At 38.3% G+C, this 26,947-nt stretch overlaps 4 protein-coding genes across 5 annotated transcripts; 2 read left to right on the plus strand and 2 right to left on the minus strand.

Annotated features, from left to right (window-relative positions):
• The first annotated feature begins 7,665 nt into the window (after window positions 1–7,665).
• On the plus strand, window positions 7,666–10,111 carry cox6a2 (cytochrome c oxidase subunit 6A2). Its single transcript, XM_077212708.1, has 4 exons — window positions 7,666–7,843; window positions 9,285–9,362; window positions 9,546–9,688; window positions 9,848–10,111. The coding sequence occupies exons 1-4, from the start codon at window positions 7,681–7,683 to the stop codon at window positions 9,935–9,937; spliced, it is 474 nt and encodes a 157-aa protein (XP_077068823.1). The 5' UTR covers window positions 7,666–7,680; the 3' UTR covers window positions 9,938–10,111.
• Window positions 10,112–10,292: 181 nt separating this feature from the next.
• On the minus strand, window positions 10,293–19,486 carry armc5 (armadillo repeat containing 5). Its single transcript, XM_077212688.1, has 7 exons — window positions 18,920–19,486; window positions 18,768–18,798; window positions 17,477–17,587; window positions 16,166–17,063; window positions 14,585–15,390; window positions 14,364–14,496; window positions 10,293–12,150 (listed from the first exon to the last, which is right to left on the minus strand). Exons 1-7 carry the CDS (start codon window positions 19,340–19,342, stop codon window positions 10,920–10,922), a joined length of 3,633 nt encoding a protein of 1,210 aa, XP_077068803.1. The 5' UTR covers window positions 19,343–19,486; the 3' UTR covers window positions 10,293–10,919.
• Window positions 19,487–20,153: 667 nt separating this feature from the next.
• Window positions 20,154–22,642, plus strand: LOC143721849 (uncharacterized). The gene is made up of 2 exons (XM_077212703.1): window positions 20,154–20,412; window positions 21,757–22,642. Exons 1-2 carry the CDS (start codon window positions 20,319–20,321, stop codon window positions 22,383–22,385), a joined length of 723 nt encoding a protein of 240 aa, XP_077068818.1. The 5' UTR covers window positions 20,154–20,318; the 3' UTR covers window positions 22,386–22,642.
• On the minus strand, window positions 22,596–25,870 carry LOC143721843 (uncharacterized). 2 transcript variants are annotated; one of them, XM_077212694.1, is made up of 4 exons: window positions 25,756–25,870; window positions 25,128–25,436; window positions 24,350–24,590; window positions 22,596–24,040 (listed from the first exon to the last, which is right to left on the minus strand). In XM_077212694.1, exons 2-4 carry the CDS (start codon window positions 25,434–25,436, stop codon window positions 23,319–23,321), a joined length of 1,272 nt encoding a protein of 423 aa, XP_077068809.1. In that variant the 5' UTR covers window positions 25,756–25,870; the 3' UTR covers window positions 22,596–23,318. The 2 variants fall into 2 exon arrangements, with proteins under 2 accessions (XP_077068809.1, XP_077068808.1); XM_077212693.1 differs by having other exon boundaries at window positions 25,128–25,868.
• Window positions 25,871–26,947: the final 1,077 nt, after the last annotated feature.

Here is a 26,947-nt window from a genome sequence, read left to right on the forward strand (position 1 = left end):
GTCTGCCAGTTAGTTTTCTGTAAATTTGTGCGACTTTGATTTAATTACAAACCGTGTAAATATCCTGCTAGTGAAGCTTTGTAAATATGTAAGGGTAATAATACAAATCAGTGTAGGATGTGGAGATGCAGAGTTCCCCATTAAGCATTTATAAAAGTTTGTTTTTCACGGGAGGACAGTCACTGGCAGAGACTCAGTCCAGTGAAGTCATATTTGAACAGAAATTTAAGGCCTCCACCATAACATCATCAGCAGTTTATTTCGGCTTTTGACGTTTTCTGTCTGCATTCGTTCTTTTACGCCTTTTTGTTTTCAAAAGGCATGAAGAACCATCTTGCACTGAACATGCTCTGAGTAAAACACAGAAGCCAGGTTCACACTTTCACTCGCCCTTTTTGCTGAACAATCTATTTGTTTTATGATCTATAGCAGTACAAACACAGACACCCATCAGACAAACAGACACCCATCAGACAGAATGCACACATAAACAGGCGTAGAACTAGACTAATGACTTTTTCACCATCCATCCATCCATCCATCCATCTATCTCCAAACTTACACCTGTTTATGTGAGTGCCCTGTCTGGTTGTCTATGTGTTTGTGCTAACTTCGTACTATAAGAAAAGTCTGATGAATGATGAATATGCTCATTAAGCTCTCAATATGTTTGTTTGGACAATAACTTGGCTTTCCACTCTGGAAAACACTTTCAAGCAGTACATTTTGTACAGTTATATTCTTCTCTTTCACTTTAATAACTGACATTTAATATTGTTCATTTATTTATTTCTAGGCTTTTTTAAAAATAGATGTAGACAGCTTTCCTGACACGATCGAAGGCTGTTAAAAAAAAGCTAGGAAACTTAATTTGCGCTGCCCCCTAAAATACCCTCTTTTGACAAATTCTAAGGCCAAAATCCCAAAATGCATAGCGTTGTGCTCAGCAAAAAACATTTCAAATAAAATAACAATTCCAAAATGATGGATAAAGCAATGGAAATATTAGAAATTTGTAAAAAGATTTAATGTAATTAATTTAATACTGAACGATATTAATTAAAAAAGATAAATAATTAAAAACCAAACCAACTTACTAAAGGGGTAATACTTGATAATACTTTCATTATTTACTCATTCTGTCACTTATTTACTCTCACTTTCTTTGTTTTGTGGAACATAAAAGAAAATGTTTTAAAAAATGTTGGTTGCCAAACAGCTTTGGTTTTAAAAAATAAAATATTCTTCAAAATATATTTCTTTATGTTCTGCAGTAAAAAAGAAATGCATACAAGTTTGGAGTGACATGCATGAGGGTGAGTAAATGATAACAAAATGTTCATTTTTTGGGTGGATTATACCTTTAAACATTGTGTCATTCCACTCACATTGCCTGTAGACATTAGGACTGCATCTGAAATTGCACACATGCATACTATATAGAACATACTTTTTTAGCAGTCGTTAAGTAATTACTTATTCAAAATAATTACCTACTCAAGAGAGTATGCGATTTTGGATGCAGCCTATTATAAAAAAGCACTAATGAGCTGCAAGCTCAGCTGAGCTGGCTTCAGCCATTAAGTTTATTCAACAGACTTCATTGCAGTCAGTGCACACACTAAAATGGCAGCGGATCATGATGAAACAACTGTTATGTTGTTAAAGTTACAAACAAAGGAAGATTCAAATGGAGTTACAGAGATTTTATACACAACCCAAATATAGATGTAGAGAGAGTACAGGCTTGATGTTGCTGGGAATCTTTGGGCTCTATTGTCCACTTAAACGGACACCCAGACACTAACCACAAGCCACCCAGACGTTTGGAACACATACTGTACCACAGGATAATACCTGATAGCTGGTGTCAGACCCATTAATAAGCAAATTTACCATTTTTAAATATACCTCACACACAGTTTGAGGCCTGCAGGAGTTTGACTGTGTGCCACCACCACAGAAGAGGTGAAGATAAATAATCACTGTCAGATTCATCCTCTGTAAAAGCTTTCGCATGTATTTGTAAGAATGTGTGTTTTGGTGTAAATGACAACGCTTTCGAGTGTTTAGCACTTTTATTGCACTGCAACAGTCTTCCATGCTCATATTGCATAACACACTTTTGCAGTGTAACTCTACACACACACCTAGTATTTCTGTGGCACAGCGCTCCATGTTTTTAGCCTACAGGTATGGCAGTCACTCTGCCTGCACCTGTGATGGCGGTGCTGTTAGCGTTTCGCTCCACAGAGTGTAGCATAAACGGTGGGAACACACACAGAACCACAGAAACATGGTGGGGTTTTTTACACTTTGTCCTTCGTATCAACTTAGTTTATACTTGTTTGTCCAATTATATGGTAAAAATGAGTTTATCTGAAGTTTAGGGCCCAATGAAGCCATGTTTTTAGACATTGTTTTATACAGTGTAATCTAAAGTGATTTTTTTGATAGTGTACAGTTTAAAAAGAAATTTGCAGTGAATACAGAGTGGTAAATAGAATGGCCAACAAACAAACAAACAAACAAACAGACAGACAGACAGACAGACAGACAGACAGACAGACAGACAGACAGACAGACAGACAGACAGACAGACAGACAGACAGACAGACAGACAGACAGACAGACAGACAGACAGACAGACAGACAGACAGACAGACAGACAGACAGACAGACAGACAGACAGACAGACAGACAGACAGATAGATAGATAGATAGATAGATAGATAGATAGATAGATAGATAGATAGATAGATAGATAGATAGATAGATAGATAGATAGATAGATAGATAGACAGACAGACAGACAGACAGATAGACATGTAGGACTGCATCCAGTAATATTCCTGCTTTCCAGTATCCTGCTGACAGTCAGACAGGGACAATATTAGTGGTGCATTCTTCCATGTTAAAGATTTGTTCAAGAGTCTACGGCAAGACGCCTTTAGTAAAAACAGACAAGCACAGTCCTGTCCTGCTCCAAAACATACAGAGAAATGAGACAGCAAGAAAGAGGGAGAAGGAGGTCCAGACAGACAGAAAGCTTATTATGTTATTTTTAATTATCGTGAAAGGACTCAACAAAATGTTTAAAACATTACGAATCTCTGATCACTTCTAGAAGCTGGTTCCAGCTGACTCTCCTTTTGGGCTTTGAGTGAACCCATGGTACTTCTAGCTGATGTGATCCTATCTGAGTGATCGGTGAGCATATATGCAATATATTGAGGTCATAGGCCATTCAGTGATTTATAGACCAGTAATAATAAAATCAACCCTAAATGAAACTGGGACTGGGAGCTAGAGTTTAGACCTAAGGACTGGTGTGATATGTTCATATTTTCTGGTTCTGCTCAGAATCCTGGCAATAGTGTTCTGTATGAGCTGCAACTGTCTTATGGTCTTTTTGGGAAAGCCAGTGAGAAGTCCATTACAATAATCCACCCTGCTGGTGATGAAAGCATGCAAGTCTTGACTGGAAACAAAGCATCTAATTCTTGCAATATTTTTCAGGTGATAGTATGCTGATTTAGTTATTTCTTTGACATGACTACTGAAACTAAGGTCTGACTCCAGAATCACACCGAGATTCCTGACTTTTTTTTTAGTTGATATATACACTACCCTTCAAAAGTTTGTGATAAGAAAGAATTTTTTAATGTTTTTGAAAGAAGTCTCTTACTCACAAAGACTTCATTTATTTGCTCAAAATACAGTAAAACTGCAATATAATAAAATTTTACAATTTAGAATAACCGTTTTTTATTGTAACATATTTTAAGAATTTATTCCTCTGATGTCAAAGCTGAATTTTCAGCATCATTACTCCAGTCTTCAGTGTCACATGATCCTTCAGAAATCATTTGAATATGCTGATTTGCTGCTCAAGAAACATTTCTGATTATGATCAATGTTCAAAACAGCTGTTCTGCTTTTGTGCAAACCATGATTATTTAGATTCTTTGATGAATAGAAAGCGTAAAAGAACAACATTTATTTTAAAATGGATATTTTTATAACATCATAAATGTCTTTACTGTCACTTTTGATCAATTTAATGCATGCTTCCTAAATAAAAGTATTAATTTAAAAAATAAATAAATAAATAAACATTCCAGGACACAGCACATATCACTTTATAGCCCTGTCTTTCAGTATGTATCCCTTTCCTTCCCATCCCATCATCACTTCAATATTTTGATCCCTTTTTCTTTTCCTCTGCCAATTGCACACAGGAATCCTCCATCCCACCTAAACAACTACTGACCACATAACAATGAAGATTTCCTTTATCACAGCATGTGCAGCCAAACAGACTGGAAATAAAACGTGCATGACCAGTGGGGGAAAACAGAGTGGGTGTGAAAATATTTAAAAAGAGGAGGAAGGCAGTGAAAAAGAGTCTCTTGAACACCTTTCAGAGCATATATTAGTTACATTCATCCTCTGAAGACACTGACCACGGCCTCCTCTGAGGGTGGCTGCGTGTGCCAGTGATGATATAGTGTCATGTTTCTGACCAGTTTCATGGTTAAAGATTTCAGTAGTTTATACTGTGGATCAAGTCAAAACCAAAGAAATCTTTACTACTCTGTTTATACACATATTCAACTGTGTTGAGTCTACATGTCTCCTAAGACTCAAAATTGTGCCAAGTTTACAGAAACAGGTGTATGCTAGATTAACCCAGAGAATGCAAGAGAAAGCAAAGTTGTTTTCCACACGAACTTGCAAAATGACTCTTCAAACTCACATAGCAATCAAATGCTGGTATTCGTGCGGATATTTCTCACTTGTGTTAAAACACGCTTTTTACAAGCTTCTCTCTGCATCTGTGTGTGCATGCAGCAAGACGGCGATTCTGCCCACAAAAACATGGGAGCAGACGCTCAGACGAATATCCTCAGTGTGTTGCCTCAGACGAATATCCTCAGCCGGGGCCTGGGCTGCAGGATGACTTCAGGCCTGGCACTGATGTCTGTTTGTATTGCAAACATGGAAATGGAAGTTTTGCAGACAGCGATGTGCAGACGACTCTTTAGAATGAGATTCACACATGTAGGTTGTACACACTGATGCTTTTAAGCAAGGCAAGTTTGAAAGAAAAATATGCACATGATTTTCCAGTTATTCATGAACATACAAGAACATATAGGATAATCTACCAATAGGCTTATTAAATGATTATTCTGATAGATATACATTTCACAGCTAGTTTTCATCACACAGCTGCCATCTTTTGATAGTTGTATTTTAGTCAGCTCCTGTATCCGTTTGTATCCATGGAACATTTCTAAAGGTTATGCTCTTGTTCAAACAACATGTCTTTGAGTTGAAGAGTCAACATTAGGAAATATTAAGATCCTATTCTTGGTTTATGGTGGGTAAATGCACACAAACTCATTGAAAATATACTCAGAACACAATTGCAAACAGCCCTGAAATAACAAAAGAAGTGCAAAAAAGTACATTCATGCTGGTGGAAAAAGGTACCAAACAGTGAAGGTGAGTTTATTCAAGTGGGAGAAATTATCAATTGAAACTTGAATAAATTCCTATGATGAGCAAGACTATCTTTAGAACAACAGAAGGGCCTTTCCCTTTTTGAAGTACAAGCAAGCTCACAAAGGAAAGGAACTTCTATTATTCAAATGGCAGGAGGAACAGGGACCACTGAAAAATAATTAATAATTTTTAAAAAACAATCAAGACCAGTAATCCATCCAGCTTTAAGCGCAAAAAAGAAGGGAAGTGGTAGCAAATATCAGTCACATGTCTGTATACTGTCTGGCCAAGGATAAAGCACCCATTTCCAAACTATAGAAGACAAAAAATAGATTATGTATGATGATATGTTATATTGCATAGATATTAGATTTTTTAATAAATCTAATAAGCTGCTATAGGACAGTACATCTAAAAATTAGGCCTACAATATTTTTAAGATGATTCTCATTGTTGTAATGCAGCTGCCAGCAATGCAAGACTTACAGCGCCACCTTGTGACATGTAAGTTTATTACATACTGGCTCATTTTATGAGAACATAAAAATTATCCGAACTTAAGTTACATAGTTGGTATAGGCTACAACACAACAAAGGTGAACCACTGAATAATTTGAGAAGACAATACAAAATATAAGAATAAATAATCTGAAATAAAAATAGAACGTAGGGTTATCTACTACAATTATGGCGTAGGCAGGCCTATATAATTGCATTATTTATCTAGACCTACAAGTTTAAAACATGTTACTTTTCAAAATCGTGGTTAATAAATAATCATAAAGGTATTGCACGTTGTCGTTGTTTCTTAATTTTTTTCTGTCTGTCATGGCATTTAAATTTATTTAGCAAACCAATTACCTTTTGAACTCATGAATATTAATAAGGACTTGCTGTCTTTACGACCGCTCCCCAACGTCGTCACACGAAATAATTAGGCTTGTTTGTTTGAGATGCGCCTCGCCTGAAATGTAGGCGAGAGTATGAGTCTGCAGTGAGGGGAGGAGGAGTAAAAAAAGTGCAGGCAAGACTGTCCGTTCACTGAACTTCTCTCTTCTCGCAGTGGATCATCAGACACCTGCGACAACAAAGACGCATATCGCGGGATTCACGCTCATGCACGGTGTTGCTAATGAACTGGATGTAGCCTACTTTAAGTTCTGTATAGGCTTTTAAATGAAAATAAATATAATGAACAAGACACCCAAAGTACTTGTTATACAAACCAAAGACGTGTTTATCAATCATTTTACTTTAATTAGCCTACAGACATGTTATATATATATATATATATATATATATATATATATATATATATATATATATATATATATATATATATATATACTGTCAGAGAGTTTGGGAATACTCACACATAATACACATAAAACATGATTTCAGAGTTTTAAAATCAAACATTTTAAAAGAGAACAATAGGCTACATCACTGTTGTTTTAACCAATGAGCATTAAGCTGTGTCGTCAACAGCAAGTCGTTTCTCATCATGCTTTAGTTTTGATCAGGGCAGTCGGTGGACAGCAACTGCGCGCGACTGCAGAATCCGGCACGTCCGCCTTGCGGTCGCGAGAGGTTTTTGACATACGTCAGCAGAGCAAGTCGGACCGCACATTTCTAACCGACATGCATCTCGCGGTGATCACCGGTGATCGGTTCTGCACAGATTTTGCCCATCTCAAACAAGCCTATTCATATTCATAAGTAATGCAGTCACGACAGAAGTGAGACTCGTAAATACACGCTGTGTGGTGGCTGATGCGTCAGAACTGCGGAAGTTGAACTAAACCGTTTGTCAAAAGAGAAGTGTAGTATGCTACTGAACACGTAGAAACAAAAAGAGAAAACGGAAAGAGTGAGGTGACATAAGGTCACTTACGGTCACTGAGTCACGTACACACAAACACGAAGAAAGTAACCCAACTCCTCTAGCTGTCAACGAAACAGCTACATTTCCTTACTTCATTAACTACTTGTGCTTGTCTTGTCTACATATTAATACATCCAAACCTATACCTGTGAGCTGGCATAGTCCTACAAATACTATGAAAGACAGTTTGTGTTTTCTTCTGTCACTTATTGGCTACTCACAGCTCCCTCTATCTCTCCATTAGGCTACAGATCTGCCCATGCACTTGACCAAATATAAACTTCATGATTCTTGGCAGACAGACAGATTTCAGCAGGGAGGAGTCTCATGCTTTTAGGCCAGGACAGACCAAAGGACAAACAGACAGAGGTGTAGAAAGAGAAAGTGGCAAACAAGTGAGGAACAAAGAACAAAAACACCTGACCACCCTCTCTGAAAGACGAGAACGTAAGTGTCCTTTGCATTAGATGTATCGTTTTAGTTGCTTTGTACTGTTGGTGTTAAATATTAACAGTATTGGAGGAGCATTTCATTAATTTAACAGCAGTAAAACAACACATGACCCACAACTGAGAGCTTGTTTGTCCTTGTGCACAGGACATGAGACTGATCAAAATAATCAAATCTAAATGTATGACAGTTCTTTTCATTAAATGCTACATGTGCAAAGTTTTAAGGGGAGTTACGATATCAAATAGCATTCAGTGATGAAGGACAGGAAAAACTGCAGAGGTTTTTAAAGGGACGAGATAAGCAACAGGCCGCAGCCTGGCTAATATTTGAAACCATCTAAAAGTATTTATTTATTCAATTCATTCATTCATTTTAGACAGCATTATAGAAGAACATTATGTAACATTCTCTTCTAATTATATAAAGACACCATACAAAGTTTACATGAATGTAATGGATATTCATGTCAGGTTTGGTCATTATTTGACCTTAAACTTTTTCATCACCTTCACTTTTAACTACTGTTCAAAACCCCAGTAGGCTAAATGTGCAAAATATTTTTTTGCCGTGCTTCCATTTTCAACTTTTTGATGAAGGCGCTATAAAGATTTATGTTAACAAATATCACTGAGACTTAAGCCATTTCACACTGTATGATTTTGGCCACGGCTGTCGACATTTCATGGTTTTGTGAACAAGTAAAAGTTGTTACATTTTGCTTTTGCCCAACTTCTTTAGCATAAAAGAATCTTTATCACTTTTTTATCTGTAATATTGGAAATGTTTTATACTATATGTAAAAAGTTAAGAAATTAATATTTCTATTCAGCAAGGATGCATTAAATTGACTTACCCCAAATGACAGTACATTCAAGACAACATTCGTTCATTATGTTACAAAATATTTCAGTTTCAAATAAGTGCTGTTCTTTTGAACTTCTATTTATCAAATAATCTTGGGGGGAAAAATGGATCACAGTTTCCAAAAGAAAAATTATTAAGCAGCACAACTGTTTTCAACATGGTTAATAATAAGAAAATGTATGCCACAATGCATATGAAAAATAGTGCAATCACCAACATTATCAAACATCATATAAAGTGAAGTGCCCATGTTACTGAATGAAATGTCGACCCAGGACGAGTTATGGGACTGTGCAAGCATTAGGGGTGTTGATGGACTTGATCTACTCCATCTATGTTTTTAATCATCGTTCTGAATCCAAACTGGATGTAGTCTTTTACAAAAATGCTGGCGGGGAAAGACTTCATTTAGCCTAACTAGAAAACATGCATTTTAAAGTGTAACAATATTTCAAAACATTACTGTTTTTCCTTTATTTTTAATTAAGTAAATGCAGTTAAATAATAAAGAGATTGAGATCATCTCTTTAAGTATAAAAAAATGAAGTCTTGCTTACTGTCTTTGCTTCAGAAATGGCGATGTCACCCACTGCTATGGTGGCCCGTCGGGCTCTCGCGGCTGCGTCGCAAGGGAGCCACGAAGGAGGAGGTTTGTTATATTAATCTATATCTATATATTTCAGGTAATTTAAATTCCACACAGAAGTCAGAAATACTGACACAAAATCAAATCATATTATTAAAACAAAAACATTGCACAATATTCAGTGATCATTTTGTCATTTTATGCTCATCAACATTAAATGAGATTAATGATTTGAATCAAACACAGCAAGGACCTGGAAGATCCTTTCCTTCGTATTGGCCCTGCCAGGTGTGAGTGTCTGCATGGCAAACGTTTACATGAAGATGCAGGCCCATTCCCATGAAGCCCCGGAGTTTGTGCCATACCCACACCTCCGCATTCGAACCAAGGTGCCTATATTCTTGTTTGTTTTTCTTTTTCAAAGTATTCATGATGTGACTTCTCTATGATCCCTGTACTGACTAAATAAAATGTTGATGCCTTCAACACCGGCATATCAAAATTATAAATATGAATTCTTTTCAAATAGCATCATCTTTCTTTCCCAGCCATGGCCCTGGGGTGATGGGAATCACTCCCTCTTCCACAACTCTCATGCAAACGCTCTGCCCACCGGTTACGAGGAATCTCACCACTGAGTGCGACGGAACTGGTGGTCACAGATGCCAATCAACAGAGTCTGCATTCAGCAGCGGCCGACGGACACGCATTTAACATTTTAAACAGAAATAAACTACTGTTTTTACATGAATTCATTGTATGCACCTGAATAAGAAACGTATCTGGTCACTACAAATAAATGGTAAAAAGTATTTCAGTTAGTTTTCTTTAAAATTGCTATCAGATTTGTCATTAGAGCGATCTTTTATTTGTTTCCAAAACGTTTTACGCAATGCTGCTACAGAAAAGCTATACAGACAGCCCAAATAAAAAGTCTGGGACTGAAACCCAAAAGACTGGGTTGGGACTGAAACAAAGACATTGTAGACAACATTAATGCAGAGCTCATTTATTGAGAACCATCCTCTGCCTTCACCGACATTTGGCCATTTCCACGATTCAATTTCTCATATATACAGAAAAAAAAGATAGCACTCCAACAAACATCATATATAATCCAGATTTCTATAAATGAATTGTACAGTGCCATATACAAAAAGAAAAAAATATAGCAAACATAAACAATTCTTTCTCTATGACATCTTATTCACATAACATACTGTACAAATACTATACTCGTACTATATCTGGATGCACCATGATGAATGTGGTATCAGCATTAATCACTTTTTTTGGCAAAATAAGATAAAATACAAAAACAAAAAACAACTTCTAAATATAAAGTAATAAGAGTTGGTCATTCTACTCCACATACAAACATGTCTAGGAAAAAAAAAGTGATGACGAAAATATTAGGAATTAGAATGTTCTAAATATTTTTCAAAATATTTTGATAGCTACTTGCTAACTAAAATTTAATAACTTATCCCAAATGCTCCAAAAATCCAGTAATTCCGAATCCCTTTCTGTATGTTGTGTGTGCAATGTGCTTTAAAGCAGCTACTAAATTTGTGTACACAATTTATTACATTCATTTCACTATCCACTACAGTTTCCCCTTCAGCTGAGGGCTGTTTTGATGAGGCTTAAGATGTCCTGCCTCAGCCCTTTGGCGCAGTCCGCCTCTCGCGCCAAGCGCAGGAAGCAATCAGCAGACAGAGAGGGGTGAATGGGTGCAGAATGGAGCCCCTGAGGTCGCAGCAGTATAGATAGACAGGCCTGGCCCAGTCGCAGGTAAGAGTAGCGCTGTGAGAACCAGTACACTTGTGGCAACATAGACCTCAGCCAATTTCCCTTAGTGTCAGTGTCTGAAGAATATGACGACGATGGAAACTGTTTGGAACTCTGAGAGGGTTTAGAATCTTGTTTGAAACACTTTGACACTTCAGTTTTAGTCAAATGTGGTGATCCTTCAGGACCCTTGGAGACTGAACCCACATCCATTCTGCTGGTCGTGTTATCATTTGAACAGCAACGTTTGCTCAGGCTTCTTAGGACAGAGTAGAGAAGACCAACGCACAGGTCCTCAGCTGCCCTTTGTAAACCAGGTACTAAAAACCTACAAGCCCCACTCATCATTTCAGCAAATGGGGTTTTCTGGAATTCATTCTCTTCTGCCAAGCATGATTGAAACTCGTCCTGAGGTCTACCCAGCCCACCAGAGACTAGAGAGGCCAAAACAAGACAATTTGTCTCTTGCTTTGACATGTGGTCTTTGTTTCCATCTGTCAAACGACATCCGTGCAGGTAGTGGAGAACTGGTAAGAGCATCCCACTGTTTACATCCTTGATCCGGATGGCTTCCCCTCTAGCTTTCTGTGCCTCCCCAAACCCTCCCATCAAAAGGGCTCTAAAATATTCAGACCCGACGTCATTGGGTTCCTCTTCCCCAGTGACAGCCTTATGATTGGCTAGGAGAAGGGTTCCATCATCAAGAAGGAAAGATAGGTCATGAGTTGCTTTCAGGTAGGGGCATGATTGGCTCTGTTGCGGTTGGGACTTATCAAGAACTTGGGTTGTTTCCATTCTGGAATCTATGTTACAATTATTTCTGTCCTCCTTGGAAACTGACAGGAGATTGGAGAGGCAGCCAATCAGAAGAGAGACATACAGGAATTTAAATCTCAAAGAGGACACTTGTTCAAGAGGATGCAGCCAGCTGGCAAGAAATGTCCTACATTTGTCAGACTGTCCATCTTCATTATCATCATCACTGTTACAGCCAATCAGTTCAAGAGCTGCAGCCAGCCCACCACTATCCAGCAACAGCTTCTTCAAAAGAACTCTGTTGCTGAAAAAGGAAAAAAGGAGGTTGTCAAACTAACAACTTGGGCCAAGGATGTAAAGATACAAAATACAATTCATACACCTCTTCCATGATGTGCATGTTTTTCATTTCTGTATTAAAATTTGGTATTTAAAATTATTTTAAATAATAGTTCAACAATGGAATTCCTTGTTACCCTATATTCCACAAAGAATGATCTACCAATCAGAGAAAGCAAACTAGAAAATCACACCAAAAGAACCTTTAGCCCATGAAGCATGACGAATGACTAAAGCCCTATTCTCACGGGATTAGTACTATCTGGGGACCTCGTGTGATTTAAAAATTACCCCGCCAAATCTGAATTTCATGTGGCGCATTCGCATGGGATAACCGAAGCCTGTGATTTTACTCAAATTTACCAACTTATCTCCCGGATATGACGTCAATAGGCTATTGCTTGGAAATGTCTTTTCATTATAGGTCTAGCTGTATGATATATTATGACATAAACAGAATAAAGTTCCTTAGCGCATGCTGCTATACATGTCATTCATCTCCATCTAATCATTCTTTTTGTTTTTGCTCTTCTGATGATTTTCAGCTTTCACTTTCTGCAAATTGTGTAGTTGTGTATAGCGATATGACCCAGCACCCAAAATACTATCTAAACACTCCAACGCAGCCTCCATTCTTCGCGAAAGATGGATAAAAAGGCGCACATGAAACAAAAACCTTGAAAAAATTATATAGGCCTATGTTCCGGCCAAATCACAGAGATGCCGATTCGCACGGGACTAGCTTTATCACAGGACCTCGGTGTTCGGCCAAACATAGTAGGTCATTTGCGGGGGAATTTTTACTTTACAAATTACAGACATGGCCGATTCGCACGGGATAAAGATCTCAGACAAACTCCGCAATTATTACAAATTACTAGAGGTCACCAGGTAATACTTATCCCGTGCGAATAGGGCTTTAGTCAGTTGTCAGTACACCTATATATACAATAAACAAAATGCTTCATGTAGTTCTTTCCCTCATTAAAGCTGTTAAGCACACAGTATTGTAGTTTTGTCTTTTTTTGTCCAACTTTCAAACTTTTTTATGCTTCAAATGAAAGTCTGTAATGTTTTGATGCACCTTTTAGCAGTTTAGTTTGGTTTAAAGCTTATAATTCATTAACAAAGATTCTTTTAAATTCCTAAGGGAAAAATACTTCCGGTACCAAGGCCACTGTAAATGTGGCTGGGCACTGTTGCACTCAAAAATAATGATATCTGTAAAAAAAAAAAAAAAAAAAAAGTTTTACATTGAAAAATATATGTAATTTTTGTTTTGTTTTATATACTGATTACAATGATTATTTTCTTAATAATGGCAAAAACATTTTAATTTAATTGATCAAATCAATCGTCGATTAAGCAAGGTCATGCTCATGCGTGCTGCTAAACCGCAAGACACAAAGCAGACACGAGGAAAAATAAAGCAGGATACTTTTTTTTTTTATATCTTAAAAGGATAAACTCATACCTTCATGACTACGTTTGCGTGTGCAAATGTAAGTTGTAATATTGTTTATTTTGTGTAGGACTATATATATCTGATTTCTCTCATATAGGATGCACTTAAGAATTAACGCTTTTTAAATGGTGTGCCGGTGATCATCTTCAGCTTCAGCGCACGCAGCACAAACAGCAATGCTAGACTAAACTATGATTGGGACTGTCATATTACATAACATTATAAAGAGAACAATATTGTTATAAAACGTTATGAATTATCTGGGTTTAGGTGCCTGTTTAGGTGCGTTGTTCCAGGAAGTCCACAACAGGAGTTACGCATTCTGAATAGCATGCATCTAAGGCGCCGTTGGTGACATGTGTATTAGACGTAATATTCAACCTTTTTTTACAATCCTACTACTAAGCCCAAATATATTTAGACTAAAAACCCTTCTGATTAATTTGGTGAGGAACATGTCGTTTTGAGCAGCATTTGCACAACCTGTCATTCTGTTGGCTTTATGCCACTACGGTAGACATATATTGCAGTATTTAGGCTAACGATTAATTGATCGTTAATTTAAATGACGATCGATCATGGGAGTTTGTGTAAATTGACATCCCTAGTTCAGTTTCTCCTTTTCTTAATTGCTGACACACCTATTTGTGATTGACCCACATACATTAGACTATAAAAGGATTTAAAAAATCCTGAAAGGCAATAAATCATACCTGTTAATCAGAGGCAGAGAAAGGACACAGTACAGCTTGTCAGATTCGGAGCCTGACAGCATGATATGTGTAAGAACTCCAGAGCCGAATCCAGACTCACTCTGAACCCTCAGGTTACTGAGCAGACACAAACCTGAGGAGCCAGAAAACATATTATCCTTAAATGAACAGCAGTCTTAAATATAATATGCATCAATACTATATATTAAAAAGTCACAAACCTAGTTGTGTGATTTTGCCTCTGACTTTTTCTGATTGTCTGTCTATCCCTCCGTTGCATCCCCCGATCTCCTCTCCTCTCACACACAGTCTTTGACTGATCAGAGCCACGGCTCCAGTTCTAACCAAAGCCTGCAAGCAGTTTGGGTTGCAGCTGAGCCGCCCTAGCATCCGAAAGCACCGCCCGCTGGGGTCATGGTGCTGGGTGAGGTAGTACAACAGCCCGGAGAAAACGTTTGTGTTGATAAGCGCTGTGCTGGGGTCTGAGGCATGGGAGAAGCGTGACAGGAGCAGAAAAATGGGGGATTCTGGGGCCCAGGCCTCGGGATGATATGGGTGATGGTAGACTGGGGTTTTTGACATCACAGGGGGGCTCTCCAGAGCGACCACACCATAGCAAGCGGAGGATGCAGAAGAGGTCGAAGACGCACGGAGTCTCTTTCTGGGGGGAGAGGAGATTTGGAGGGGAGATGAGGGGGAGATGGAAGGTTTTGTCGCTGAAGACGGTTGCTCAGTTTGAGGGGTGGAGGTACAGGAGGGCTGTAAAGAGGAAGGCGACCCTGGTATGTTTCGAGGAGATACTGGAGTGGAGGTGGAGGTGGAAGAAGACAGTCGGGCGGGTTTAGAGCGGGTGGAGGGAGAGAAGTGGGGCGAACGCAAGGTCAGGGTTTGGGAGAGCTCAGAGCAAGGTGTAAGTGGTGATGATGAGATGGAGGATTGAGGGCTTCCACCAAAGATATCAGATCCAGTAGGAGATTCAGTCAGCTCACCCTCAGACGAGATCAGACCCTCAGATACCAGCCAAGACCTGGAGGCAGGAAAACACACAGATGAAAATGTGCAACATAAAAGCTATACATTCCATAAAACACATATATCAATGTGAATATCAGACATTTATCATATCACTTAGGGTGAAACTGCCAAGTGTAAAAAATGATATGGTGAGCATGTTCATAGTTGCAAAATTGCTTTATCATTTTGTACTCCCTGATTTTGACTTTTCTTATTTTAAACTAAAATTTTGTTAATAAAATGGCAAGAAAAAAAGAACACAAGATAATAACAATCCACTAACAATGTTTTGAGAAAAAAAAAGAAAAAGTTTGGTCTGATTTTGCTCCCTCCTTAACTAAAACATTAATTTAATAATTTTGTTTTAAATTTTAAATGTTTTCTGTTTTTGTTTTAATTTTTTATTTTAATAATTTTGCATTTTCTAAAATAAGATGCCATTTTATTCAGAAAAAAATAACTAATATTAATTCAAAAATTAGTCCGAGATTCGTCAAAATGCCAATTGTGAAAATATGGTATGATTGGGATGTTCATGTGTAAAATTTCAATCAACATTGCATTTATGATTTTGCACTCTCTGATTTTGGTCTAGTCAATGAAATCACTGACAAAAATGTTTGATGATCACAATGATGATCATACGCTTTTAAACATAACATTTTGTTGATGCCACATAGGAAAACGAGGTATGATGGGCATGTTTATTTGAGCAAAACTTTCATCATTATTTATTTACATCCCAGATTTTGTGCTCTCTGCTTTTGGTAAAGTTATGAAGAACTGACCTGAGGCTGAGGAAGCTGGAGGATCCTGACGTCTGGTCTTTACTCACATCTTCCTTCTTGTTCCCTTCAAGGGCTGAGAAGTCGAACGAGTCAAAACACGTGGTCATCAGTTCAGAGCATGGAAAGCTAGAAGACAGGCTGGTGTCCATCTTTCCTGCGGTCAGTTCTTCTCCTTGAGCAAGCTCCACCAACCGCTTGATCAGCAGCGGCACCAACCCAAGCTCCTGCAGCTGTTCAAGGGCCGATTCATCGTAGACAAAGTCCACACAAGCTAGAATGGCGAAACGAGTGAGTGGATGGTTTTGATGGCTGGATAAAAAGCTGATCAGCACCTCCAGTCCCCCGCTCTCCTTTATTTTAGCCCTGTTCACAGCCTCTCTGCAGCAAAGGCACAGGGCCTTGAAGAACACACCTGATTTCAGAGGATCCTTCTTCACCTCCTCTGCGAACTTCTGAATGACTCCCAATGAACCGACCAGTGGCCTTAGGCAGCCTTGAGAGCACAAGTTAGCCAGAATCTTCAAAGCTAGCTCTTCCAAAGGCCGACCACATTCTCCTGAGGCGAGGACCCCCAGCTGAGTCAACGCGCCGGACCTGGAAATCTCCCTGGCACACTCCGCACTACAACCTCTGGTGAGCTCATGAAGGGCACGAAGAGAAGCTCGTCTCAGGCCTAAAGGGTACTCCGGAGCAATGAACAAAGCAAGAGATGGAAGAGCCCCTTGTGAAAGCAGCAGGAGTCGGTTTGCCGGCGTGTCAGAAAGGTAGATGAGCGCCCGGGCAGCAGATTGGAGACATTCCACCTTAGGAGCGCAGAGTTCAGGGGTTGGAGGAAGTGAAGAGGGAGAGGATGGAGGTGGAGAGAGAGACAGGCAGAGCAGGAGAAGTGAAACACCACCTAAGAGAGAGAGAGAGAGACAGAAATATAATGATTATATTGCTCAGAGAAGTTCTTGGAAAGAGTTAACAGTTAAAAACCATGCATGCTCTGTTGCACGTACACAGGAAACATTAATGCACATATAAGAAAGAACATTAGCCTTAGCTTGAAAGAAGCTGTTTGTGGCCTAAATATCCTTTTGGACATTAAAACCGACTTTAACTTTAAAGGAAAAAACTATGCAAAGCTTAACACTGCATATCAGATTACCGATCAGCACTGTTTGTCTGTTGTGAGAGAGACTCAGTATGCTTTACAATCTGTGACTATATAATAATGTGGTAAAAAATAAATAAATAAATAATTTTTTTTTGTTTGTTTTGTTTTTTTACAATTATATTGGTATAAACTCAGGAGATTCTGGGACTAGCCTGCAGAGTGGACCTCAGCAGAACCCTCCGGGTCCATGGCGAGATTTCCCAGAGCTCGTGCTGCTCGATTCTGCAACGTCTCCACAGAGACATTCCTCTTGAGAACATCCACTACAAAAATAAAACATGAGTGAGTGAGCAGACCACAAAAAATGTTTACACTCACTATGACAGTGACCTACAAAAACAAATCGACCTGAAGTCACATGACATGAGAGAGAGTGACCCCTGGTCAAAAATAAAATAATTTTGAGTTCCCCAAAGAACCATTTTTTAGTGTGAAGAACTTTTTAATAATATCATATTAATAATGTTTTTTCTATTGTGTTATATACCATACCATAATCGCAAGTTTCAGCTTCCAAGGCTTCTTAAGCATTTGAAAACACACAGTTATTAACAATGTTGTCGGTTTTACCGTATCAGTCCGAGTTGGATTCTGAAAATGCAGATAATCAAGCTGAATGATCGGAACCAACTTTGAAAGCACAACTCGAGCAGAATATTTCAAAGTGGTAAGTAGTCTTTGTATATAGCCGGTATTGTACTCTCCTAGGTTCAGGAAGCTGTCCTCTGTAAAATGTGCTGTGCACATGCAAACTTTTGGGTTATACTGCTAAGAAACAGCTTTATGAATTAATCTTAAACTCTGGTTAACCTCTGAATGCTGTTTTGCCTTCTCATCTAAAAACACAACGTCTCCACGACATGATAACTATTTGCTGAAACCTCGCCTTCTTTCTTAGCGTAAGCCTTCGGGTGGGCATTATGCTATCATTTCACATTGTGACGTGGACGTTTGAGGAAGTAATATCTAGACTTCAATTGAGGTGTTTTAGGCAGTTCTGGATCAGTGTTCTCTGTTAGATGGAATAAATCGCTTTGTGGGAGACTATGAGCTTTGTAACTTTGCAGATCTTACAATGCACACTAAAGGAAAAGGAAAACATTAAAAAGAATTATATTACCCCTTTAAAATTTACGAGGGAAAGTGAATTTAAATAAATAAATAATGATGTGCAGATAAACAGATAAATCATTTATAATAAACACTGACTGAAATAAAAAAGAGAGTCAAATTTTGATTTTATGGACACTTTAAAAAGTTAATGTTCCTAAGCGATTTCACCAACCCATATGTTTCCCCTGAATATATAAAAAAAATTTGAGTGGAAAACCTTGTCAGATGGTAGTGAAACAGGGCGCACAAAAAAAAAATCATTTTAGAGATGTAGTTTAACAAATTAACAGAACTGATCTTTAAGAAGTGAGTGACCTTTGAGTGACTTACCGACAACAGATACGCCATCAAGCTTTCTTACCTATGAGAAGAATAAAATAAAACATTAATCAGAAAACATTAAACAAAAAATAAAAGCAGTAGTATAATCAATGGATGCTTTAAACAGAGCAAAATTCCTGCAATGTCAGCATGTTTCTTACTTCTACCCGCGTCCCCTTTTCAGTGCAGCAGTTGGCCAGTATGCTAAGTGCCAGGTCCAGAAACTTTCTGGAGCTTTCTGGTCGCTTGAGGAGATCCAACAAAGGAGGGAGTCCTCCTCGTGATTGGTAGTGGGCTATCCTGCCGCCACCTCCCTTGATGTGCTGCGTACGAATGGCCACCAGTGCCCTCCATTGACCAGCTCTGAGTCTCTTGTCTGCATCCCTGGCTTTGTCTCCTCCATTGATGGACTTATTGTCAGCTCCTGTTAGTCCACTGCTGGGACTGTCTGCTAATGTGCTTGTTTTGGACAGCTGAGCCAAACACCAAGTCAGAGAGGATTCTGGGAGAGTGGTGGAGGCCTCAGATGTGAAGTTTAAACGTTTTGAATTTAGTTTAATTCCTTGTTCTAAAGGTGCAGACATGATGAACCAGGAGCCCAGAACCACCTCCCCACCGCCACCCCTCCTTTGAAACTTAATTATTGAATCTTCTCAATATTTAAGGCAAAATATTAGAGTGGCTTTAAATAGGTTTGCTACAATGCCAAACACATTTCTAGAATTAAAAAAAGAAATAAAGTAAAAGAACACAGAAACTAATACAAAATTATCCTATGACGAAAACATTTCATCCACAGAGAAACAAACATTTGGAAACTACAACTACCATGTTCACCAATCAAAACAAGCACAAAGCAATGACTTCTGGGAAAAGAAGTCTTTTAACCGTGCGATATATTTCATAACGGCCTACAGAGGGTGGGAGGCCACAGTCAAATAAAATAAAACATTGACAGTGCTGCCTGAGAGTAATCTATTTGGGTGTATTTTGATGTTTCGATGAAGAGTGAGAAGGCTTCGTTAACTGTTCATCTTACTCACGTCAAGTTTCCTACGCGCTACAAAGCGCAATCTCCTCAGATTTGCACAGGCGCCATCTTTTAGCAGAGCGACAAACAGGAGGGTTTTTCAGAAAGGGGGGGGCATTTACAGACTCGACCTCTTGAAAGCATATGGGAGTTGTAGTTTCAGAACATCTCAATTTATGTCTTTTTATAATACTTGAGATTACGGAAAAATAAAAACTGTATAAATTCATAAATACAGATACTAGTTTTTATAAGGAACGAAACAGGCCGTGCGTTTTGACGTTCTAGATTGCGGGAGAAAGACTTTGTAAAAACAATGGCATGCGTTTCCCACAAATCCTGCATCACGCGCAATGTTCATTTCCGGAAAACAATACACCAACACCCTGTCCAGCACTTCTGGTGAAAACGAGGTCGTTGTTATTATCATCGCTGTTGTCGACGCTCGAAAAAAAACTAATCGCTGGAGTTGTTAAAATCCACGATTAGTCGCCATAACGTTTGACGATATAAATACAAATAAATGCAACATGGAGGTCATTGAGTCAATTGTCACAGATGCCATTGAAGTGGAGGACTTAACAACAACGGTTACGACTTTGGAGAGCGAAAAGTCAAAAGCAGGTGAGAAATGCAAGTAAGTTAATGAAGTAGTGTGCAGTCTGTGCATCGCCACAGCGAGGAGGACACGATGAGCCTGATGGAGGAACTGATTGGCCCTCACACAAGTTTAAGTCACACACGTACTTAGGAGAGTTTCAGACCTTCAAAACAATAGATTTATTGTGGTATATTGTAAACTAACAATCCCGTTTTCCAGAATATTTTGAATGCAATATTTTAATTGATTAATAGTTTGTGATATGAATAAAAATCTCGTAACGTGCAATAATGGTACATTTAATAAAATGTAACACACACACACACACACACACACATATATATATATATATTAGTTCATTCTTTAATTATATAACAATAAATAATGTTATGCATGCATACATCTAGAAAATTCAAGTAGGAGCTCGATCAGATAAATGTATTGAATACTCTTTACCCAAAAGGTCTTAATTTATAGTTTGATCTCAAACCATTTTTGTGAATTGCTGTTTTTTTTGTTGTTTTTTTGTATTCGGGTGACATTTTGTAGTTTACTTTTCTGTTCATAATTATTCCCCCGGTTTCACAGACAAATCTTAAACTAGTCCCCGACTAAAATGCATGTTTGAGCTGTTTTAACTAAAAGCAATTTGCATTAGCATATCTTAAAATATGTCAGTGCCATTGTTTTGTCTCAAGATGCACATCAGGAATGTTTTTTTTCTAAGGCACGTTTAAAAAGCTACTCAAATGCCCTTATTGAACTAAGGCTTAATCCTGGCTTAATTTTAAGACATGTCTGTGAAACCAGGACATATTTTTTCCCCCGCTTATTGGATGACTGGGTAATTAGTTGATTAATTAGGTCAGGTGTGATGCTCATGCTGATATAAATTTTACGTTTCAATTAACTTTTATGTGTATAACCCTTTTCACAATACATGAATTTTAACGCTTTTCACAAAACAATACATATCGTTTCACAGCAGCTTTACAGAAGGTGCATGTGTCTACGTTACAATTTAAAAGTGATCTGTTATCAGAGGTGACTAAGTTATGTATTTCAGAAATGTACATATACAAATCACGCAGTCAGCTTACAATGTATTAATTTACACAATGTATTAATTTAAGACAGAAACAGTGAGCTCATTGAAGTAAAGAATACATGTTAACAAATTATTAGGATATATAGAACAATTTAGCATTGGTGTACCTTTCTGTGTATTTGTTTGCCAGACAAAGACCTTTGGGTTGAAACCTTGTAATTTATTCAAATTAATTTATTAAATATACATTTTCTTCCAATCCTAAATATTTGGTTAAATTCTTGTTCTGAAATAACTGTAATATTTTTGTTTTATTCAGAGTTTGTGTGGACAATACAAGCTACATGGCATCTGGTCCACGTTCGTTTGGACATGGACCCAGAGTTTGACCAGCCTGTGTGCAAAAAGAAGAAGCTGTGGGAGACTGTGGCCGAGAGGGTGACGGCAAAGCTACGAGCCGATGAAAGCACAGATGTTTCAGTCAAAGCCTTCGAATGTGACCTGAAGTGGAGAAACATGCTAGCGACGTACCGCAAAAATGCGGAGCGAGCCAAAAGACTGGGAACCAGTAGTGTTCACTGGGAGTTCTTCAAGGAGATGCATGAAGTGCTGGGAAGGAGCTACGAAGAGGTTGAGGCTCAACGCAAGGCAAAGCTTAATGGCACTAAACTGGGCAAGGCCATAGCCAGTAAACGATTTACCCCAATTCTACCCACACCCACAGCATCACAGTTACCCAATGCCAGGCCTCCTCAGGATTTGCTGCAGTTGTACCTGGAGCTGCAGGAGAGGAAACTGAACATGTGGGCTCAGCAGAAAGCTCTGGAAGAGAGGAAGATTGAGGCCATCAATAATCTGGCACGTGCCATTACTTGTCTGTCTCAGAACAATTCCATGCAAATACCCAAAGAGTGTGTTGTGTCGGGCACCCCTTCTACCCAGCAATAGGAATTAGTCATGTTTTTGCCATTGTCTTTTCATACGAACAATTACAGTTTTATTTTTAGAGAAATGGCTGATATGTTGAACCTTGAATGAATTACTTGAATTGAAGAGTAACTTAAAAGTGTGCTTGGTTTTCCTTTCCTCCAATAATTGTAAAATATTACAGAGCAGTTTAAATTGTTGCATTCATGTAAAAAAAGTAAAGACAAGTTGTACATTGTATTTGTTTTAATAAAAATCATACATCATGTTTATCAAAATGTTTCTGCAAGACTTTTTTTAAACCACCAAATATCCATTAATTATATATTTTCAGAGTTCCAGTATGACATTTTAAAGGTTAAATTTTGTTAAACTAGGTCTACATCAGAGCTTTAAAGGGTTAGTTCACCCAAAAATGAAAATTCTGTCAGTTACTAACCCTCATGTCATTCCAAACTTATGAGACTTTCGTTCATGTTGAAAACACAAATAAATAGATTTCCGTCCCTCCATTGAAATTCCGGGTAACCAAAACTTTGATGGTTCAAAAAGTGTATAAAGGCACAAGAAAAGAAATCTATATGAATTGAGTGATTTATTCCACATATTCTGAAGAGACAAGATCACTTTATGATGAACAGATTTAGTTTAGGTTTTTATTTATTTCATTTGTTAGCCTAAAATTAATTATGTTATGTCTTGTGTCTCTTCAGAAGTCTGCTAGGTTCATATGGATTACGTTTACAATTGTTACTTTGGACATATGTTGCATATACGTTTTTTAATGGATAGACAAAAATTAAGAGAGAATATTAAAAATATCTTTATATGTGTTCTGATGATGAATTAAAGTCACAGGTTTGGAATGAAATAACGGTGAGTAAATGATGATAGATTTCATTTTTGACGAACTATCACTTTAAATATGCAAATTTTGACAATACGGTCAAAATCTTATTGTGTTCCCGATTCCAATGCACTATAAAGAAGATTCACTACAGTCTCCCTCATTTTCACCCCAGAAGCATCTTCGTTTACCTCCTCCACATCTTCGGCCGTGCTTCTCTCTACCAGTCCCTTTGTCACGTCCCCCATGTCCAGAAAAACATTGTGTAATATACAAGCGGTCAGAACCACAGCTTTTGCCCTATCGTAGTTCCCCATATCCAAATATCTCAATTTCTGGAATCGCTCTTTAAGGTCAGCCACAACCTGGTTGAATCGGCCTAAATGGGTTACCACAGATCGGTTGTAGAGGTTTTCCTGTGGGCTTCGACCTGTTGCAAAAGGAGTAAGTATTTGTTCTGTGAGCGGGTATCCAACTTCGGCTATCAGGCAGGTCCCTGGAGGCACCATCTCGGGGTGTTGCTGAAGCCTTTCAGCTAAAGCACTTCCTCTGCGTTTTTCTGAGCCTTTGCTGATGTGGCAGTAAATGAAGCGGCCCTTATCATTGCAGACCAATTCCAAGTTCAGCCATGAATCTGGATGTGGTTCGTTCTTAAGTCTCTTGGCTTCCGGAGCCTCACTCTCGCTTTCCGGTTTGCCAGCGGGAAGGCGGATGGGGATGCGTGTGTCACCCACAACCCCGAGGACTTGAGGAAGACCTCTCTCTTCCAGTCCCTCATTGCGACTCAGCCAGCTGGAGAAAGGAAGCAGATGCTGTAGGGCTTCCTGTCCTACACGCAGAAGCAGAAAACAGCTGTACAATGAGTAAACCTTCTGATCCTGAAATATTGATATTATTGCTTTTCTCACATAGACGACAAATATTGCTTAACTGGAAGGATTTGGCTGATTGATGCTTTTCCATCCCAGCCTGTATATTACACTTCTACATCATCATCATAATCCAGATTTATATTTAGAATGTTAGTACTAATTTGTCTGTCTATATTTGTACTTTTCAGTGTTCTATTGCCATGTGTTAATGAGTATGTATTTATGTATATTCTGAAATGAACTTAACAACTCTTATTAACTCATACCTGTAGGCCACTGAATGACCCGATCCTTTTGTGCAATCACTTGATCACAGAAAGAAAAGAAGATCCTGTGAATATTTCCCTTCTCTAGATGGAAACTAGAGGACACACTGCGATAGCTGATGCGTTTGGACAGGAGGGTGAGGGACAGGAGGACAGTGTGAGACAGGGACAGTCGAGCTCTTCCAGACAATCGGTTCTTGCTGTAGCTCTTGTTGGAGCTTTGCAGAAAATTTGTTACATACTGCAAGAAATAGCAAGACAACATAATATGTAAAGCAGGACTTTGAAACCTTTTTTAAATTCCAAGGCCCCATGATTTTTACAGTTGTTCATGATTTACAGGATAAGTATTAATGATATTAAAATGTTTTAACTCACAATTCTAGCCGATAAAATATTTTAGAGCTTGGAATAAATAGAAAAATGTATTATTGGTATAAAATAAATACCCATGGAGCTAAAATAATCAATTTGCATTACTTTTCAAGGTCTTTACATTTAGGCTACAATTATTCAGGTTTAGGAAGCGACAGGAATCCTGGTTCTTCAATGAAACGAAACAAAACAACAACAAAAAAATCAAAATAAGAAATGTCTTGATTTTAATGGTTATTTTTTATCCTTTTTTTTATCTAGTTGGCTTATTTTATGCCCCAAGTCATCTCGACGCCTCCTTGGAAGTTACTGAGGCCCACAGGTTGGGAACCACTGATGTAAATTAAGCATTACAATTGCTGTGCTATAATATGATGTAAAGTGCACGAGACACTTAACCTACCTGTACGGCAGGATTTGCCTCCATGGCTTCAGTAACATGTGAACGCTGCAATGCGCAAACAGACTCTGACAACCGAGGAGGAGTCTCTGTTTGCGCCTGATCTGGAGGCGTTGAATCCTCCTGGGCTTGCATGGTCACAGAGGCTGACTGCTCCTGAACCTGGGCTACCAGGTCAGCCTCTATCATTTCTTCCACTGCACGGTCTAGTCGCTGATCAAGCTCCCAGTGAGACAGTGGCTCCCACTCAGCCTGGATGACGTCCATTATCACCCGTCCTGCGGCTGCCACCTTCTTTTTACGAACCTCCATCTGGATGCACGTTTTAATCGGATTAATGTAACGTTAGGAGAAAACAGATGATTTCGGTCAAAGCTAGCCTAACCAACTAAGTTTGTCTCTTAAACGTTGCTATTACAACAGATTAAATTGAGTAACCGGAGTAAATATCCCAGTTAGATATAAGGTAGATACTAGCGCACTAACCGTGCATAATTAATGTAAGTTAACGTTAACTGTTACTAACTAAAGTGGTGGATAGCTTAACTTTCAATTCAGTAAACAGAGAGATGTGACTTTGAAATTCTTAAAACCTAAATTACTTAGTGGTTAGAATGTGATAAATTACAACCTGAAACCAAAACACGCGGAAGATATTTAAACAGAAAGGTCTTTAAAACAGACGATCCATCCTCTATCCATTAGCTTCTGTTGTTGCTAAATAGATGAATATACTGCGCATGCGCATAGTCAACGGTGTTTGGTCCTACTTGATTTCCCCTTTGGTATTGTTTTTTTTTCTTTTAACTTGTTCTTGACTGAGTTCATTAGTTTTGTTAATAAAACAAAATTCTGAATTTGACACGGGTGATCGGAGATTCTACCAGTTTCATGCGTCAACTGGTTTTAAAAAAATGAATGGGCAACCTATAAATATAATAAATACGAATTTCAGCTGAATTACACATTTTAGCCTAATATATAAACCACCGCTATTCCGTATGCTTTTTGATAAAATTGCCACACAATCAAGTTAGTCAAGTCCTGCGTACATTTCAAATACTATGGTTCATTACGAATCAGACAATACGAAAGCACTGGAACCGAGCACACCTGAATCGCTCAGGTTTTGTGAACCGTTTCAACTGATTCACCCAGCAATTACACAAAAGTATTTGGGAAAGTTTTTGCATGTACGTGTGTAAATGTGAACTTTATTTTTGAAATAGGTGTTGTTTGGTTTAATTTTAGTAAACGATAACAACCCTGGGGCCTATACCTAGGGATGGCTGACGCGAAACAGTCGTTCCGAAGCTTTGCGAGATCCCGAAGCGCAGATGTTTCGAAACACTGATTCGAAGCGTGATTCAAAACACCCATGTCACGTGACTATGGCCAAACGAAGCCTCGAAGTGTTTCACTAAATGTTTCATCAGGTGTGATCCGCCGAATCAGCGTTTGATTGACACGGTTGGAAACAGACCAGACACAATCGCACATCTGTATAAAAGTGAAATCAACGCTTATTGACCTCGTGTGTTTTTGTGAGAGGAGTTTGATTTTGAGATAGCGGATTTTTGGTATAGTGACATTTATAGTGCGATTTGTTTAGTTATATTTAGGCTTGCATTTAAATTTACACAACACATTGACTGATAGGCTAGAGACACAGAGTATACATATAGTGACACATTAATAGATACATAGATATAAATATATATAGACAGCTAGATTAATAGATAGATAGATAGATACATATATAGATAGATTAAAGATAGGCTACATATATAAATACATAGATTATAGATACATATTATATATAC

The sequence above is a fragment of the Siphateles boraxobius genome, unplaced genomic scaffold (assembly GCF_051911475.1).
Source record: "Siphateles boraxobius isolate OS27281-9 unplaced genomic scaffold, OSU_SipBor_1 66, whole genome shotgun sequence".
In the NCBI taxonomy this organism is placed as follows: domain Eukaryota; kingdom Metazoa; phylum Chordata; class Actinopteri; order Cypriniformes; family Leuciscidae; genus Siphateles; species Siphateles boraxobius.

What these genes read in the sequence shown, in the direction of transcription:
- cox6a2 (XM_077212708.1), top strand. Translation starts at nt 7,681, where the DNA reads ATGATTCTTGGCAGACAGACAGATTTCAGCAGGGAGGAGTCTCATGCT. An exon ending in AGGGAGCCACGAAGGAGGAG is followed by an intron (nt 9,363 to 9,545) that starts GTTTGTTATATT and finishes AATCAAACACAG; the next exon opens with CAAGGACCTGGAAGATCCTT. An exon ending in ACCTCCGCATTCGAACCAAG is followed by an intron (nt 9,689 to 9,847) that starts GTGCCTATATTC and finishes TTTCTTTCCCAG; the next exon opens with CCATGGCCCTGGGGTGATGG.
- LOC143721843 (XM_077212694.1), bottom strand. Translation starts at nt 25,436, where the DNA reads ATGGAGGTTCGTAAAAAGAAGGTGGCAGCCGCAGGACGGGTGATAATG. An exon ending in AGGCAAATCCTGCCGTACAG is followed by an intron (nt 24,591 to 25,127) that starts GTAGGTTAAGTG and finishes TATTTCTTGCAG; the next exon opens with TATGTAACAAATTTTCTGCA. An exon ending in GGTCATTCAGTGGCCTACAG is followed by an intron (nt 24,041 to 24,349) that starts GTATGAGTTAAT and finishes TTCTGCGTGTAG; the next exon opens with GACAGGAAGCCCTACAGCAT.
- armc5 (XM_077212688.1), bottom strand. Translation starts at nt 19,342, where the DNA reads ATGTCTGCACCTTTAGAACAAGGAATTAAACTAAATTCAAAACGTTTA. An exon ending in TGATGGCGTATCTGTTGTCG is followed by an intron (nt 17,588 to 18,767) that starts GTAAGTCACTCA and finishes TTATTTTTGTAG; the next exon opens with TGGATGTTCTCAAGAGGAAT. An exon ending in TCTCTGCCTCTGATTAACAG is followed by an intron (nt 12,151 to 14,363) that starts GTATGATTTATT and finishes TTCCTTTTTCAG; the next exon opens with CAACAGAGTTCTTTTGAAGA.
- LOC143721849 (XM_077212703.1), top strand. Translation starts at nt 20,319, where the DNA reads ATGGAGGTCATTGAGTCAATTGTCACAGATGCCATTGAAGTGGAGGAC. An exon ending in GAGCGAAAAGTCAAAAGCAG is followed by an intron (nt 20,413 to 21,756) that starts GTGAGAAATGCA and finishes TGTTTTATTCAG; the next exon opens with AGTTTGTGTGGACAATACAA.